At 49.7% G+C, this 18,734-nt stretch overlaps 1 protein-coding gene across 1 annotated transcript; it reads right to left on the bottom strand.

Moving 5' to 3' along the window:
* Positions 1-2,474: 2,474 nt before the first annotated feature.
* On the bottom strand, positions 2,475-4,257 carry LOC102890114 (glyceraldehyde-3-phosphate dehydrogenase-like). The gene is given in 4 exon segments (XM_025040366.1): positions 2,475-2,597; positions 3,376-3,605; positions 3,608-4,084; positions 4,233-4,257. Coding segments are annotated over 4 exon segments (855 nt in total).
* Positions 4,258-18,734: the final 14,477 nt, after the last annotated feature.

Below are 18,734 nucleotides of genomic sequence, written 5' to 3'. Positions count from 1 at the left end.
CCCAAGGCTCTCTAGTGGAAAGATGAGGAAACTGAGGCCTGAAGTCAGGGAAATAACATGTGAAAATTAATGGCTTGTCTCTAAATAAAGGTCCAGTGTGTGACCGAGATCAGAGCTCAATGAATGACCAGGGTCAGGGCTCAGGGTGTGACCAGGGTTGGGGCTCAGTCTGTGACGAGAGTCAGGGCTCAGCCTAAGGGTGAGACCATTGACTTATATTAAGACGAAATCCTAGTTTTTGCCTCCGTGGCTCAGTCTGGGGCAGACCTTGGTTTGACCTCAGCTGCCACCCAATCTGGGTAGGGCCTGGCAGTTGGCCCTAGAGTTAGAACTAACCCTTGGGGTGGGTTTGTGATCCCAAAGGAAGGAGAGAAGGAGGCTGGAGGGTTCAGAATGCATCTTCAGGGGATGAACATGTTTGGAAAATAGATGACCCCACCAAGAAGGGGACATAGCCTCCAGGGAAGATAAATGGGGCCAGCCTTGTGCCTCAGGCCACAAAATGACAGGGCCATTTAGCTCAGGAGCGACTTTTTGACAAAGCAGTCTGTATCTCTTGGCCTTGCCTCCCTGTGGTGGTGACCAGGTAGGTGACCTACAGGAGGTCAGTGGGCATGGCCTCCCAGGCCTGGCTGAGTGCCAACACCACCCCTTCTGAGCAACTTGGGAGGCCAACCTTGACCTGGTAGGAAGCCCTGGTCTTGTAGGGCTTACATCTGTGGCCTTAGTACTTAGACCTGGAGCCTGGCACATTTGCTGAGCTACTCTATGCCAGGCTCTGGCTGTGCCTGGGTGTACCGAAAACTACAGAAACTACAGTCACATGACTCTCCTAGACGCTGGACCTTACACTGCACACAACGCCTGCCCCGCCCCTCTCCCCCCATACCAGACACATTCAAATGCAGGCCTTATATTATCCTTACAAGGAAAGATAGATGCATCACACACACTGCATATGCACAGACACCACAGCATATACTACCTATACCTATTCTCCCCAGGCATCTTCTTATCTCATGCATGTGGCCATGTCCACTCAGGTTTATTCACATCGCTCAGTGCCCTGGAGAAGAAAACATGTAAACCATGAGAATACTCCCTCTCCTCCCCCGGGCAGGCACAGGGGCAGAAGGGAGATTGGGAGGGTCTGTACTCAGGAGGAAGTTGGAGCGTGATTCCCAGCCCTGGGGTCAGAGGAGCCCTCCAGTTTGGGGTCCTGACTCTGTATGGGGCGCACTTGCTGTGAGGCCCTCCCAGATCTCTCTTCCCTGCCCGCCTGAGATGCCCACCTGAGGGGTCACCGAAGGAAAAGTGGACTAGAGTAGGCACTCCTGCCACTTAGTCCTCCAGTTCCTCATCCTTGGCCGGGGCAGGGGCAGGGGAGCTGGTTGGAGGGCATTGTCCTTGGATCCCTGGTGAGGGTCAGCAGTTGCATCTCCAGGCTCACTGGAGATGGAGAGTCCTGTTCCTTCTGGCTTCTCCTTCCTCCTCTGTATCCACAGTCTCCCATTTGGCTCCTCTCCCTCCAAGTCTCTCCGCTTCCCTCTGGCTGTCCTTTCTCTTCTCCCTCACTCTTCCTCTTGCTTCCCTGTCCTTCTGCTCTGTTTATCCTCTAGAATACAGCTCGACATTTTATTACCCTGCAAATAACAGAACTATTCTTGGAGGCCCTGACAAGAGGAGGGTTGTGTGACCTGTGGGCAATGTGACCTGTGGGCGGCATGGCTGGGGGCACCCACAATCTCACCGTCCTTCGTTTTTCTCTTCTAGAGCTTCATTTTTCCTAGGAGATGGGAAACATGTTTCCCTTCAGGGGAAGAAGAGAGACAAAAGAGAAATAAAAACTGTAATCGTAGTCTTGTAAACACAGTATGTAGTGTAGAGTAGGGGATCAGCAGGAGAGAGGGAGTGAGGTAGTGGCAGGGACAGAGGAAAGGGAGCTGAGAGATGGGAGGAAGGTGAGCCGGGTAAGCAAGAGCCCCTGCCTCAGGGCGTAGGTTGGTGTGGGCACCAGGCAGGGCTGCCAGGGGGAAGAGACCAATAAAAAGGTTAATCAGGGATGGTGGAAAGATCTGAGGAAGGAGAACTTACGTAGATTTCCAGGCAGGGCTGGGGAGGGAGAAGGCTTCCAGGCTCTGGGACACCAAGGTGAGTAAGATAGACAAGTGTCTGCTTTTGTGGACTGTAAAATCTACCGTAAACAAAGCAGTGGTTTCGTGTGTTCAGCACTTGCCGTGTACCAGCCCTTAAATAAGCTGAGAGTCAGAGAGGGTGAGCGACTTTCCCAGTGAGACACAGTCAGGGGTGGGGGCACCAGGGTTCCAGCCAAAGTCTGACTCCAATTCTTCTTTCGCACAGCGCCTGCTAGGGGGCTGGGGCTGGGAAAGAGGGCTAGGGACTTCTCTGGGCCCCAGTTTCCCTATCTGAAAAGTAGAGAGAACGTTGGCTGCTCTGCAGGGCTGTGGGAAGGATCAAATGTCTGGATTCGGGTGGTCATCCAGCTTTAGTTCCTTGGAGAGCCAGCTGAGGATGTGGGGGAACAAAGAACACCCAGTGCTGGGAGGACTGGTCAGTAGCAGCTGCAGCTTTAGAAGCTGGAAGGAGGGAGACCCCAGCTTCACGCCCTGCTGCTACCCAGTGGCAAGATTTTGGTACTGCAGGCAATGGGTCTGGATGGTATGGCAAAAGGGTCAGAGCTGGAAGATGCCTCTAGGGAGTGTTATCTGGTTTTCTCTGATCCTGTTTTGCAGATGCCCTGAGAGGGGAGGAACTTACCCCCAGGTTACCCAGGGCAGAATCTTGGGCTGGGATTGGCTTTCAGGGCAGGGTGCTTCCCCTCAGTCCTGTGGTGCTCAGGAAGCTCCCCTGGAGCCTCAGAGCAAGGGAGGTTGAGCTCTGTATCCTTTGCTTGAAGCCACTTCCTCCTGGGAGTCTTCCAGAGTTTCCTCCAGCAGGATGTGGCCTCACTCTTGCCCTGCAGCCCTACACACATCTCCTCTCTTTGTTCGTTCTGCTCCACCAACCCTGAACTGTTTCTCTCCCTCAAGCAAATTAGATAGTAGGTCACCTGGAGACATTAAGGATGATGAACCATCTTCACTACACGAGGGTCACCAGCCGGGGGCCCAGCTCTGTCCTAAGACTTTATCTGAATTACATCACTTGAGCCTCATAACGACTACAGGAGGTTGGAGTGATTTTTGAGCCGAATTTTTTTTTTGGCTGGGTACAGTGAACTTTACTGATAGTGCAGGACAAGGTAAGGCTCCCTAAGCCTCTCCCCTTCTTCAGGGGGGCCAGGAGATTCTCAGTGTATTGGGAAATCGATTTGGCGCAAGGACTCCTCAGCAGCTGAGGGCCTCTTCTTCTCGCTGGGGCTGGTGTTCCATGGGGCTCTTTCTCCTCGGAGGCTATGTGGACCATAAGGTCCACCACCTTGTTGCTGTAGCCAAATTCATTGTAATACCAGAAAATGAGCTTGACAAAGTGGTCATTGAAGGCAATGCCAGCTCTAGCATTGAAGGTGGAAGAGTGTGTGTCTCTGTTAAAGTCACAGGAAACAACCTGGTTTTCGGTATAGCCCAGGATGCCCTTGAGGGGATCTGTGATGCCTGTTTCACCGCTTTCTTGATGTCATCATATTTGGCAGCTTTCTCCAGAAGGCAGATCAGATCTACAACTGACATCCTGGGGGTAGGGACACAGAAGGCCATGCCAGTGAGCTTCCCATTCAGCTCAGGGATGACCTTGCCCACAGCCTTAGCAGTGCCAATGGAAGCAAGGATGATGTTCTGGGCAGCCCTTCGGCCATCATGCCACAGTTTACTAGAGGGGCCATCCATGGTCTTCTGGGTGGCAGTGATGGCGTGGATTGTGGTCATGAGTCCTTTTATGAAGCCAACGTTGTCATGGATGACCTTGGCCAGGGGGGCCAAGCAGTTGGTGGTACAGGAGGCATTATTGACAATCTTGAGAGAGTCGTCATACTTCTCATGGTTCATACCCATCACAAACATGGGGGCATCTGCAGAAGGGGCAGAAATGATGACTCTCTTGACTCCACCCTTCAAGTGAGTCCCAGCTGCAGGAAGATGCGACTGTCTGTCAAATGGGCGGAACAGAGAGACGAGCCCCAATTTTTGAGTGAGGAAACAGGCACAGAGACATCATAACTTTTAGACACCTGGGTAGGAAACCCTGCTCTATCCATTCTATGGAGAGGGGCTTGCATTTGGAGATGAAAACTATCCCCATGGTCATATGACAATCAGCTATGACCAGACACTGAAACAACTGGTACAGGGGTCTTGTGGGCTCCAGTCTCAGCGACACCACTATGCTGCTGTGTGACTTTGGGTAAGGCCCATCCCTCTCTGAACCTCTGGTTCCTCATCTATGAAATATATGTGTATGTATTCTGAGTTTCTTCAGAGACCCATTTTGGGTCTGGAATTTGGCATGTCCAACCTTAGCTTAGCCTGGGGTGCATTGTTCTGAAGGGCACTGGGAAGAAGGGGTGAGCAGGTGACAGGTCTGGGAGGGCAGAGCTCAGGCTGGGTCCCTCAAGTGCACCTCCTGCTGGGGTGTCAGTGTGGGAGGCGGGGGGCAGGGGATCCAGGGGAAGTGTTATTGGCTGTGAGGGTAGGAGAGGGGTACAGATTGGGACAGGTATGGGGTAATGGGCTGGCCCTTGGGCCTAGGAACCTTTTCCTCTGCTGCCTGCCATGGAGGGGCATTTTTCTTGGCAGGAAACAACCTCATCAATCAGCGGCAATGGGAGGCTGACAGCCGGCCCCTCCCCGACAGCCTGCTTAAGGCAGACTCATAAATCCCACTTGGGCTGGGGCTGGGCTGTAAATTCCTGTGATTCATGCCTGGTCTCTTGGGCTATGGGACATTCTGCTCTCTCCTGGGCAGAACAAGGGGAGTAGCTTATTCATGGGGCCTGGGGGGCTCAGACAGCCTCTTCCATAGGCTTGTAGGCTCTATGGAGATGTGGCTGCTAAACCCCCTAGGACACTTCAGGCCCGCCCTGAGCCATCTTCACCCAGACCTGTCTATCTCAGCCTTCAATCTCAGCCATTCCTGATCTGGCCTAAATCACTGCAGGGATTAAATGTGAAGACACTTTCTGTGTCCTCTGAGATCTCCTGGGGCCTGTGGCTAAGAGGGACCACCGACTTACCTTAACTTCTCCTGCTACTCCACACGTCAATCCAACTTGGTGATGATGAGGACAAGGTGGAAACCGGGGCCCAGTCTGTGTGTTTCTCATTCCAGTGGGCCTGGGGCCCTGAACCCACTGTCTTTCAGGGAGGGAAGGGCCTCAGAGACCTTCTGGTGCAAGGCTGCAGTCATTTATCAACTTCCACAAGGACTTTTATGATGCTCAGATGCCAGCCTTTCTTATTGACTTAACATTTTTCTTTAAACTGGATCACTTTTAAAATTTCAATGTATGTTTGAGCCTTGTCTTAAGCAATATTTGTGAAATCAGGTGTCTGATGTGTTGGTTAAACACACACACACACACACACAAACACACACACATGAGAGATTAATACATGAAAATAAATACATGGTTAAAATAGCAAATGCCCATCTGTGAACTGTCTAAAATAGTCTTGTGTCTCACCAATGAGGTATATACCTTTCTTTAAGAAAAGTGGCTCTATGAACATCAGTATGCAGGCCAACAAATATATGAAAAGATGCTCAGTATTGCTAGCTATTAGGGAAACACAAATCAAAATCACAATGAGATACTATCTCACACCTGATAGAATAGCTACAATCAATAGGACAAGTAATAACAAATGCTGGAGAAGATGTAGAGAAATAGGAACCCTCATACACTGTTGGTGGGACTGCAAATTGATACAGCCACTATGGAAAACAGTATGGAGGTTCCTTAAAAAACTAAGAATGGATCTACCATATGATCCAGCAATCCCTCTCCTGGGTATTTACCCCAAAGACTTGAAAACTCATATCCATAAAGATTTTTGCACACCAATGTTCATAGCAGCATTATTCATGGTAACCAGGACATGGAAGCAACTGAAGTGTCCTTTGATAGATGATTGGCTAAAGAAGCTGTGGTACATATATACAATGGAATATTACTCAGCCATAAGAAGAGATGAAATACTGCCATTTGCAACAACCTGGATAAACCTCAAGATAATCATGCTAAACGAAATAAGCCAGACTGAAAAAGCTGAAAATCATGTGATATCACTTATATGTGGGATACAAAACTAAAAGCAACAAATGAACAAGACAAACAGAGACTCAGGGACATGGACAATGGACAAGTGGTTACCAGAGGATAGGGGGTGGGGTAGGAGGGGAGAGGTAGACAGGGTAAAGGGGATCAAATATAGCGGGGTTGGAGGAGGGTGAAGTGGGTAAAGGAGATCAAATATATGGTAGCTGAAGGAAACTGGAGTCTGGGTGGTAATCACACAATAGAATATGTAGATGTCAAATTATAATGTACACCTGAAAATTCTATAATTGTATTAACCAATGTTACCCCAATAAACTTAAAAAAAAAAAAAGAAAAGTGGCTCTAGTTCTTTTTATTTTACAGACAAGGAAATCAAGGCATAGAGAGATATAGGAACTTGCCCAAGGTCACGCAGTACTGAGATTATCAGCCAGCTCACCTGACTCCCAGCCTAGTGCTCATTTTACAGAAACGTGCTAATTATTTGTGATCAGGGTGTACAGGCCTTTCTTTCCCCAGAAGCACGTTTGGATCTCCAGAGGCCTTTTGGAGAGTGTGCCTTAACGCAGAGCACAATGGGCTTCCTGGCAGCAGAATGATGAGGGCAGGCAGACATCCTGGGTCTCCTGGTGAGATTAGGCACAGCCTTGTGCTCTGGCTGCCCTTCTTGGTGTCCATGGCTCCTACAGCAGCTCGAGACTGGGAAGACATGAAGAAAGGGGTCTTAGGGGAGGTGGAGAGCAGGGCTCCAGCAGCTGCCCTTCCCTAGGGAGCTGTTACAGAGGCGATAATTAGTGGCACCAGCTCCCAGGCTGGCAAGGCAGGTGGCCCCATTAGCACCTTCCCTGCACCACTGCCACTTTCACACTTTCAAGCTCTTGCCACTGTACTGCCACTGCCGCCACTGTCATCACCCCAGAGACATGGGGAGCAGGAAGGATGTGTGTGTGCAGGGTGGCCAGGGCGTGTGTACACTGCATACACACAAGTCCATGCACACACAGCACATGTGCACACATACACACTCATAATCCAGTGCACACATATTGTGAGATGTGCACATCTAGGTGTATGCACACTACACACACACACACACACACACACACACACACACAGAAACATATATATCTAATCCAGATAGACTAGCATGGTAATATGTACTACCTAACACATCGTATAAGTACAGATTCCATATAGTGATGTGTATACGCAGAGGTGAAATTAAATACGAAGACATACAGTGCACACATGCAGATGCCCATGCAGAATGTAGACACACATTCATACCAAGAGACTCAGGTGTGGTATTCACACAAACAGCCTGACAGTTGTCTCCAGACTCAGGGGTACATGTGGAATTGTACACATCTGTTGGTGTTCCTACAGGTTGGTGAGCCTGCAAAAACACACGGAAGCACATGGTTTGTATGCAGGGATACTTACATGCACACATACATGCAAGAGTATGTATGAGGGTTATGTTTTTCTTGGAATCTAACAGGGCTCCAGGTACAGGGACTAATTAATTCCCTGGAGAAGAGAGGACACATTTAATGAATTCTTATCATTCCTGACGGAGGGAGAAAGGAAAGGAAGGAAGGAGAGAGGGATAGGGGGGCAGCTGGAGGAGTGCAGGTAAAGAGGGGGTGAGAGCAGGTTTGAGAGACCCTCAGGGTCCAGGGCATTAACCCTTTCAGCTCATGCCAGGCCCAGGGATCCCATCACTCAGCTCCAGTTCCAACACCAAGAGGGCCCTTCAAGGCAAGTGGTTGGGCCCGTATAGAAATCTCCTTGCAGCGCTCCCTCTGCACAGTTCTGGGGAAGGAGACTCACCTGGTCTTTCATTTGCTTCTGCTGAGTGGAAGTCTGCTGCCCTGGGACCTCCCACCCTCAGCCCCCTTTGCTTTTGGGTTCATTGGCTCAGGGGCCAGGGGGGTCTCCTTTCATAGGACTGGGTGGGGAGATATGACTGCTCAAAGAGGCCTCCCTGGACACCCAAGCAGCTCACTCTGATCTCTGCCCCAAGAGAAAGTCAGGGACACATGGGTGGACAAAGGGAGACTCTGAGGGAGAGAAGGATGTGAGCCAGGAAAGAGGAGAGATGAGGGCTTGGGAGTGAGACAGAGACACAGGGACCAGAGATGAGATAGATGCAGACACGAGAGAGATGGAGAGACACTAATAAAGAGACAGAGAAAACTGTGAGAGAGACTGAGACTTAGACGGTGAGAGCCAGACAGGCCTCGAGACACAAAAGGAGATCTAGAGACAGAATCAGAGCCAAGATGAGACAAATCTTAAGTGAAGAGATACAAAGAAAGGTCCAGAGACTGGGGGAGACAGCCGAAATCTGCCAGTTTCCCTGGTCAGAAGGGGATCCTCCATGTGGAAGCATGGGGGAAGAAATTATGGCCTAAAGAAGATGCTGTGTGTTACTTCCTGGGCCACACAACTTCTCTGAGCCTTGGCTGCTGGTCTATAAAGTGGGGGGTGGGCTGAACCTACTTCTGAGTGGGCCTTGAGGCTCAGGAAAAGGTAGCCTGGCCCTCTGTTCCCTTTACTTCCCCCTGGGGCACATGAGCCTGCAGATGGGGATGGGGGCTCTACAGGGGCTCAGGGTTCAGGACCCACTTGGAAGCCCTGGAGCTGGCAAACCTGGTAAAAGAGGAATGTCTCGGTGGGGCCTGTGTAATGTGCTGCAACCGCATAGCACTGAGTGATGGAGGGTTTACCCTGAATATTGAAAATGCATAAATATCCATTTTCAGGCACCAAGGCAAATATAAATACAAGGTAGAGGGTGTCAGCCTGCACTAGTAATATACCAGCTTGCTGCTGGTGGTGGCATGGAGACTTTTGCTTGACTGTTAGGAGCCTTTTTGAAATGGCTTTATGATTGACTTCCAACTGCCACCTGGGTTCCTTCTCCCGGAGAAGTGGCTCCTTGGGAATCACTGCCTATGCTAATGGTGGAGCATGATGGTCATTCCTGAGCCTGCTCCATCCCCAGCCTTCAGGGCCTCTACCGCCTTTGCCTCCTCTAGCATCTCTTGGCTCAGGAGGGAGGCGAGAGGCAGCATGTCTATATCAGGCCTGGCATGTGCTCAGCCCTGGTGCACTTGGGTAGAATCAGAGGATCTCCAACCTTCCTGTGAGAGCTTCTGGACTGGGACATAAAGAAGCCACTCTAGGTTCTGCTCTCAGAAGCTCACACAAGGAGAACTGAGGCTCATAGAGGAGAACCACATGGCCAATGGCGGCATCCACATGTCCCACCTCAGTCTGATAGGTCTACAGCCCCCTGCCCAGGAGGTTAAGCAGCAGGGTCCTTGCAGCAGGATGAGCAGGGAAGGACATGGCGCCCCTCCTGGATTAGACACAGGTTCTGCCCCATGCTGGCTTGTCAGATCCTTCTCTCTGGGCCGGCAAGTGAAGGCCCCGAGACAACTTCCTGTCTCTCCTCTAAGAGCTGGGACATGGGCTTGGGGCATCCTCATCCCTGCAGCCTGCACATCTGAGTGGCGTCTTTTCCTTTAAGCTGAGACCGAGGGCCCATGGTTGTGTTCAGGGGGCCTTCTTTTCACAGAAGAGAAGCCATACTTCCATGGGAAGGCACAGGGTGTTCTCCATGCTGTGGTTTTTCAGGGTCCCTGAGTCTCCTCTTCCCAGAAGGGGTGGGGATGGCCTTCCCTTCCCAGAGGGAGAGCCTACATGGGCCAGAGGGAGCTGAACAGTCACTTGCTACCGGGGCTGCATGAGAAGACTATTTGTGGAGGTCACAGGTGCTGAGTCAGCATCATGAACCTGCTGGATGCAAAGCAGGGGTGGGGATGGGGCCAGACAGACTGGGTAGGTGGTTGGGGGTCTGTAGAGAGAAAGCTGAGGCTGAACCTGGAACCGCAGAACTCTTCTTTCCTCTCTTTACTGGTTCCTCATCTTTACCTTCATAATTCATTGTTATCAAGGATCTTGGTGGTGGCACCACTACAGTGGATGACACAGGCCCAGGCCTGTGCCTTTCAGGCCCACTCTGCCAGAAACACCAACAGGATTGGGATATCTAGGTGCCTGAATGAATAGCCTGGCCAATCACTGGCCAAGGTCAGCTTTGGCCAGCTATTCTCACATTGACGTAGAAAGTGAGAAATGCTGCAGAGGCCAGTCATCTGGTCTGCTGTCAGCAAACTCTCTTCTCGGTCCTGGTTCTGGTGGCTAGTGTGGGGCATAGGCCGGCGTGGACTCTGGATTTATTCTTGAGTGATTTCCCATTGGCTCGCATTCCCACGAGCAACTCCTGTCTGCCCTTCTGCATGGCCAGGATGGAAGTCTGCAAACCATACTCCAGGCACCTGTGCTTGCTGGCTCTCTGTTCAGCTCTTCTGAGAAGAGGCACTAGCAGGTTCCGGCACCTGTATAACAGGTGCCTCTGGTTCCAGTGTCAGCAGCGGTGGCACCTCCAGGGGCACAACATTGAGCAGAAGCTATGGGCTCCAGCTCAGGGCCACAGGAGCCTCCTTATGTCCAGATCTATCTCCTCCTCTCCACACCTCTCTAGCAGTCTGGCCTTGGAGCCCCTGCTTCTCATTTCTTCAGGAGAAAGAACCCCACTGGGCCCTGGATAGCAGAGAAAGCTCTTATAACTTCTCTGGGAAAGACCTTGCCTTCCCTGCATGTAAATGGACAGGTCTCCTTGAATCCCATCTCTCTGGGCATCGTGGACACAGACAGATCTCCAGTCACAGATGCAACAGGGGCCTCATTAGGAGCTGCTCCCCAATGTCTTCTCTGGTTCTTCTTCCCTCCTCAGGGACTTCAGTTTCTTAAGAGTTCTGCTCCCCCATAACTGTGGTTTGTCCCCACTTTGGCCCCAACCCTACATCCTGGTCCCTCTAGACACATGCTTTTGGCTTCTGCCTCTGCCATGAACTGACTTCATCGCTTAGAAGATCAAGTTACGTAGGGAGATAGTCTAGCCGAGTCATTTTCCACCAGGCCAGAGGTCACTGAATGGTCATGGCTTTGCCTGTGGTCAGACATTCATGCCTGTTCCAGAGAGACCCAGAGGAGCAATTGGGCCTGGGAGTGGGGCTACCTTCTTTAAAACAGAGTGGGAATGGGGCAGGGGCCACTAGTGGCTGAGAGGCTACACTCACACTGGCCCCTTCACCTGGGCCCCAGCGATGCCTGCTGTATGCCAAGTGCCATGCTGGGCTAAGAGGGGGAAACAGAGATGAATGAAATTGAGTCCCTGCTCTCAGGAGCTTAGATTCTCATGTGAGTGACAATGTTTCCATAAGTAGCAAAATACAAGAGTATCAAGCTCTGGTGTAGAGAGGACAGAGAATTTAGCTCTGACAGAGGGGTAGGAGTACTTCACCAAGGGGTTGCTGAGCGGGGGTTTTAGCATGTGGTTCTGGGGTTGCTGGAAACACTCCCCTGTGTAGATGCAGATGGTACAGCAGGAACAGTGGCTCTGTGTGGGGGAAGGGGACCTGACTACTGACCTGCCTAACTTGGTTGGTGAGAGAGCCCAGAACAGTGGGAGTTAAGCAAAAGGGAGGCAGGGCTGGCTGCTGGAGGACAAGTGTCTGATTGAGGGTGTGGTTGTTGTATGGCAGGCAGTGGGGGCCCTAGGAGGTTGCCGAGAATGGAGGGGGTGGTCTGAGTGAGAGCAGAAAGGCCCAGAGGGAGGTGGGCGATAGGGTAGCAGAGTCAGGAGGGCTTGTTTGGCTGAGCTGCTCTGTTTGTCTGGGGGTCAGGACAGCCAGCCCTCTGGCCCTCTTGCTGGGCCCCCTACCTGTGTTTAGACCTGGGCAGACACATAGCCCTCTCCAACTCAACACCCCCGGCTGCAGCCTTATGTCAGGCCTAAAATTAGCCTTGTGGGTGTGGGGCAGCAGGAGAAATAGTCACGGGAATTGAGGTAGTGACAAGGCCTGCCAAAAGATGATGGACATAGGCCTGGATCTGGAGTGGTATTGGGGTTCCTTGTATCACCTTTTTAACCTGGCTTTGAGAGAAGGAGTCCTGGAGAGCAGAAGCCCTGCCTCTCTCTCTTGCCACCCCTTTGCCACTGCCAGATGCCTGGGGGAAGGGATGGCCAGGTTCTGAACTCCTGAAGCACACAGCACACTGATCAGACTAGCAGTCCCAACCCAACCCACTTCTTTGGCTTCTGCTTGCCCAGGTGCTCCACTGCTTTGCTCCACAGTTGCCATGGGAACCCCAGGTGGCTGAAGTTTGCCAGAGCCTGGCTCCCTGACAAGATGGGCAGTGGGGTAGGGCACATGGAAGGGACTGATCCCCAGCCTAGGCTCATAATTCCTCCCTTCCCCAGAGACTCAGAGCCTCTGTCTGGGCCCTGCCCATTTAGCCCACTGCCTGGCTTCATCTTCACCTCCTCCTTCCCTCATACTCCCACACCCTTCCAGCTACCTAGTCCTAATCATTCCTTCTACCTCATGTCCATTCTGCACCAATTTCTGTGCCTCTGGCCTGGACCCCTTCCTTCAGTCTGCTCTACATGCAATGAGCTCATTGCCATCATGTCTCTCTTTTCCAAAACTCTTCAGTGGCCTCCACTGCCGTGTGGACAAAGCCATGCTCCTGACCAGCGCCTGCTGGCCCCAGCCTCTCTTTCATCCCTCTCTCACTCCCATTCTTGTTCTCTAGCCACCCTGGAATGTTGAGCCTGTGGAATGGGTAGGTTAGTGTGGTGAGCCACACTTCCAGAACCACATTCTTTGGAACAGTAGTAATGTCTCTCCAAAGTTAATGGGTATGCTCTGAAAATAGTTGCCATGTGGAACTCTTTTGAGAAGCATTGCATATGCTCCACCTCCTGGAAATCCACAAGACATTTTGTTACATGTTAAAGGCTCTGATAAGTCCTGTAATAAAGAAGTCTGTTTTGCTTTATTTAATCCAGAGATTCACAGAGTGTTTGTCCATAAATAAAGACATCTATGAACAGCTCTAACAACTAGTTTCCCTGGACCACCGTTTGGAAAATGCTGGATGGGCCCTAAAGTGTGATGCCCTGCCCTTTGGGATTTGGGGTCCTGAGGGCTGCTTGTCACCACCCTGCCTCACAAAGGAGGGCCCTTCCATGGGGGCACGTCTTGGTATGTGGCATTGGATAGTTGGGCCCCACTGTTAACGCCTGCTCCCTTCTCTTGGATCAAGAATGGTTGCTGGATGTGTTTTGTTGAAACCACACAATGTTCTTTTAAAATCTGACCTGGTTGCCAACATTTAAAACACAATAGATTTTTGAATTTTTAAGTTCTCTTATAAAACTAGAAGCCCTCTCAACATAGCAAGCATATATCCCTCTGTGGAATTGAAGAATGGCATAAACCATTTACATGCAAAGCAGATCATTGTACTCTTGGTGCCCAATGACTACCCCCGCAAAAAACATTAATGTTTCTGACCCCCGTCAAAGGGAGCGTGGGGCTCTTCTCAATGGAGTTCCTCTTCACTGGATGACCTATACCTGACCCATCCTCCTCTAGGCAATTAACTTCAGCAAAGGGCTGAAGCAGGTGAAGCTTCCAGAATGTTCCTCACACCCCATGAAACACCAGGTGCATTATGCAAATCAAGTCAATAAAGTCCACTTGCCACTCCACCCTCTGCTCTCAGCTGCAGAGAGGTTGCGGGAAATGCACAAGTCCCTGCCAGGACCCCCTGTCAGGATGTCTGACTCCAGCCATCTCCTGCTTTGCATGAACAGGTCCTGTTCATGGCCCATCTCCTTTTCAGCCTATTCGAACCCTCCCTGCCTCGAGGATCCCTCATGTATGTCTTTTTTCCTCCGGGAAGCCCCTCTGATCCTCTTGCTCAAAGCACCAGTCCCTTCTCCAAGCTCATCCCTCTCCCCTGCCATCCAGGCTCTGGGGCTTTCCTTTCCCTAGTGCAGCTCAAGATGAGGTGGCACCATGAGCAAACCCCTCTCCCTCTGTGGGCCTCCATGGAATTAAGGTCTGAGGATCAGGTTCTGAGGCCCAGCTGACTAGAGTCCTTTGCACACCTTATTTGGATGTCCTGTAAGTGTCACCAAGCCCAACACAGAGTCCTACAGGGAGAGAATCTGAGACCTGGGCACGACTGCTGATCCAGGCCACTCTCAGATGACTGGCAGTCCGGCTTCTGCTCACATGCCTCCTGGGGCAGTGCCCTCACTACCTCCTGAGGCAGCCCTACCCCTGCCTCCTCTCCAGGGTCTGGTCTCTGCCACAGTTCCCTGGGGGTGGGCTCCAGCCTAGCTGAGGGCCTGGGTCTAGATCCAGACAAGGCCTCAGGGGGCAAGTCCCAGTGGGCAGAGGTCAACATCTGCTGAAGCAAAACTACAGGGAAATTGGGGCTAGAGGCGTTGGGCCCCACCCAAGGTCTTTAGCCTGATGCTTTTCCTCAGTCTCAGATGGAACTGAGGCCTGGAGGTGGAAGAGAGGCCTGGTTGTTGAGGAAGGTGGGTCCCTGTCCCTGTGGTGGGTCAACCAGGCTGGGGTGCCAGTAGCAGCTGAGGTGTTGGTGGGTGGGAAGCCTTCCCTCTCTCATGCTTGCTCCTGAGATATCCCTGGCATAAAACTGCCTCCTCTGCCATGGACAGGGATCACAGTGAGGGACCAGGATTTCCTATTGCTCCTGAAATGAGGAGCATGAGAAGGGGTGGGAGTACAGAGGTCCGCACTTCCCCCTGGCCAGCATCATCTGTCTGCAGCACTTGGGGTGAACGCTTCGGTGCCTGGGAAGCCTCACTTGTCTATCTGGGCAAGTTCAGTATTGGGCCAGACCAGGTATAGGTTTCTGGTTAACACTCTGGGGACTCAAATCTCACTAACTGAGCAGGCTTCTGCCACTTGCTTAACCTCCCTGGGCCTCAGTCCCTATATTTATAAACTTGGGATGACAATAGAATGTCTCTCACAAGGTCGTTGTGAGGATTAAATAAGTATATATGATATAATTAAATGAAAATTAAATGAGTGCAGAGCCCGAAGTATAGTGTTATATAAATGTTTATTATTGTTACCAGGTCATAGGTTCTTTCGAGAATTCAATAAAACATACAGACCCTTTTCAGAAAGAACCCACACTCACATATCCATCTTGTTCTGCAATTTTTAGTGTTACCAAGCTCACCTGTGTGAGGCATTCTGACTAATGTGCTTTTTTATTGTTGTTAAATTTCGGGGGTCAAATTAATATATGTAAATAGTTTCAGAAGTCCAAAGATAAATAGCTGTCCCCTTCCTCACCCCCACCTCTGGGACCTGGCTCCACCAGAGGCCATTTGCAGTCACTTTCCCTGATATTTCTCTCCTTTGCACTTGACCTTTGGCTCCCCAGGTGGAGTTGGTGGGAGTGCCAGAAGCCTTAGCTGTGAGCGGTGGTGCCTGGGATGGGGTGGCAGGCTTGCTTCCGTTTCCTCCCCAGAGACCGTGGACTCAGGCTTTGCCCTCTGACTCATTCCAGGCTCTTTTTTTTTTTTTCCTGTGTATTTTCTTTATTATTTTATATTAGTTTCAGATATACAGTACAATGGTTAGACATTTATATAATTTATAAAGTATGCCAGGCTCTTGATTCCACAAGTGCCTCTTGTGTCTTCCAGGGGCCTCCAACACCTCTCCCCCAACACAAGTCTGGGTGCCCTGATTTGTTGCCTCAGTGGTTCCACGCCTCTTGCCTTGTGCCTCACTGGTAACCAGAGCTGCTTTCAAGTTGCAAATCCCACCACATCCTCTTCTTGAAACTTCCCAGTGGCTCCTCATTAAATGCAACGATGATTTTGGCATCAAAGTTGAGGGAGAAATAGTTATGTAAGATTCATGATGCCCTGGGTACAGAAAAGGCAGAATTCTTCCTGATAAATAATGACATCAGCAAAGGGGGTTTAGGGTTGGTCCATGGGCCTGTGAGGTTGCTGAGCCTAGCATGAGCCCGCAGAGCTCCTGGGGGGTGGGGTGGGGCGGAGGAAGAGTCTGGGATGAAACCATTTCATGCAAATGTGTTGAAATGAGGCTTGGGGCAAGGTTGACAAGCTGCCAAGAACAAAGGTGCTGTGATGCTCCTGTGTCCCTTCTCTTCTACCAACTGTCTCGAGCGACAATTTCCTTGTTGGGGTGGGAGTTGTTTGGGAGTGGGTGGTGGGCTGGAGGAGGGGCTGTTGGGAATGGAATCTCAGGCTCTGGATCTCAGGGAATTAGGAAAAAAACCCCCAAACTTCTGAGCTCATCCTCCGCTCTCCCTTACACAGTTTGGTGTGTGTTCCTTGCTTACAAGGTGAGATACCAGCACCCCTTGGGCAGGTACAGTGGTTGGGTTTCCAGTTCATCCAAACGGCATGCCCCCTCCCCGCCATTTTTTCTTTTAAACTGACTTCAGGTACACAAAACTGGGTTAATCACGAGCCCTGGTTATGACATACTTTCATTACTGGCCCATGTAGGGCCACTTTAACTAAGTAATTTGTTTGCTCACAATGATATATTTTTGTTTACAATGACATGATGAATACACCAGAACTCAGAACTCAACCCGAATTCTAGAGCCTTAACAATGTTTGCTCCTGTCTTGTGTTCCTTCCTCATGGTATCCCCTGCCTCCCCTCAGAGGTAATCATTGAATTGTGTGTTTATCATTCCCTTGCCTTTTTAAATATAACTTTATTATTGTGTCGGCCAGGATAAATTGGTTAGATGCCAGGGTAACAAATAACCCCTAACATCAGTGGCTCAACTCGACAGTTTTATTTCTCCGTCCTGCTGGATGACCAGTGCAGATCAGTGGGGCCCCTGCCCAAGACAGATTTGGCCAGGTCGGGTGCAGCGGCCATCCTATGATGCTGCTCTTCACTAAGTTCTGGAGTTGCTTTGGCAGGGGAGGAGACTAAGAACTCAGCACCAGTACTTAGGTATTTCTGCCAAAAGTGACACTGAGCACTTCGGTGACATTTCATTGGCCCAGGGTCTCCCTAACTTCAGGAGGGTGTGTACCTAGCAAGAAAGAGGAGCTGGAGACCATGCTGAGCATAGGTGGTATTACCACAACCACATATCTGTGGAAGCCTAAGTGGTGTTTTTTATTTTAGTTGTTTTTGAACTTTATAGAAAGGGCATCATATTATAAATGATCTTCTGAGATTAACTTTTCCATTCTCCATTATGTAGCTAAGATTCATCCACACTGTTACATGTAGCTGGGTTGCTGACAGTTGTCCACAGAATGACTCTAACCCCATGTACCCATTTTCCCTTCATAGGCCATTTCCATTGTCTTACTTCCTTTAGCCTTTATAAATACTGCTACTGTGAACAGTCTCTTGAAATGTTACTTGGATCATCATCCCAAACTGCAGACTTTGAGCTACTCCCGGCTCAGGGAGAGTACTTTTTTTTTTTTTTTAACTTTTTAAAAATTAAGTTTATTGGGGTAACATTGGTTAATACAATTATAGAATTTTTAGGTGTACATTATAATTTGACATCTACATATTATATTGTGTGTTTACAACCCAAAGTCCAATTTCCTTCAGCTACCGTATATTTGACCCCCTCTACCCACTTCACCCTCCTCCAACCCCCCTATATTTGACCTCCTTTACCCCATCTACCTCCTACCTCCTCCCTTGCCTCTCACTCTCTGGTAACCACTAGTCTATAGTCCGTGTTCATGAGTCTCTGTTTGTTTGTTCTGTTCATTTGTTGCTTTTAGGTTTATATCCCACATATAAATGATATAATTTGGTTTTCCACTTTTTCAACTTATTTTGCTTAGTAGGATTATTTCAAAGTCCATTCATGTTGTTGCAAATGGCAGTATTTCATCTCTTCTTATGGCTGAGTAATATTTCATTGTATATATGTACCACAGCTTCTTTAGCCAATCATCTGTTGTAGGACACTTCGGTTGCTTTCATGTCCTGGCCACTGTGAATAATGCTGCCATGAACATCGGCGTGCAAATATCTTTTCAGATATGGGTTTTCAAGTTTTTGGGGTAAATACTCAGGAGAGGGATTTCTGGATCATATGGTAGATCGATTCTTAGTTTTTTGAGGACCCTTCATACTGTTTTCCATAGTGGCTGTACCAATTTGCAGTCCTACCAGCAGTGTGTGAGGGTTCCTTTTTCTTCACATCCTCTCCAGCATTTGTTATTATTACTTGTCTTGTTGATTATAGCTATTCTACCAGGTGTGAGATGGTATCTCATTGTGGTTTTGATTTGCATTTCTTTAATAGCTAGTGATGTTGAGCATCTTTTCACGTTCTATTGGCCATTTGTATGTCTTCTTGAAAGAAGCGTCTGTTCAGGTTCTCTGTCCATTTTTAAATTGAGTTGTTTGTTTTTGTCATATGAGTTCTTTGTATATTTTGAATATTAGGCCCTTATCGGAGGCATTACTTGCAAATATATTTTCCCATTTGAAAGTTTGTCTCTTTACCTTGTTGACAGTTTCTTTTGCTGAGCAGAAGCTTTTTAGTTTGAT

Source organism: Pteropus alecto, unplaced genomic scaffold, assembly GCF_000325575.1.
Source record: "Pteropus alecto unplaced genomic scaffold, ASM32557v1 scaffold38, whole genome shotgun sequence".
In the NCBI taxonomy this organism is placed as follows: Eukaryota; Metazoa; Chordata; class Mammalia; order Chiroptera; family Pteropodidae; genus Pteropus; species Pteropus alecto.
This window is presented reverse-complemented; position numbering and strand designations above follow the sequence as displayed.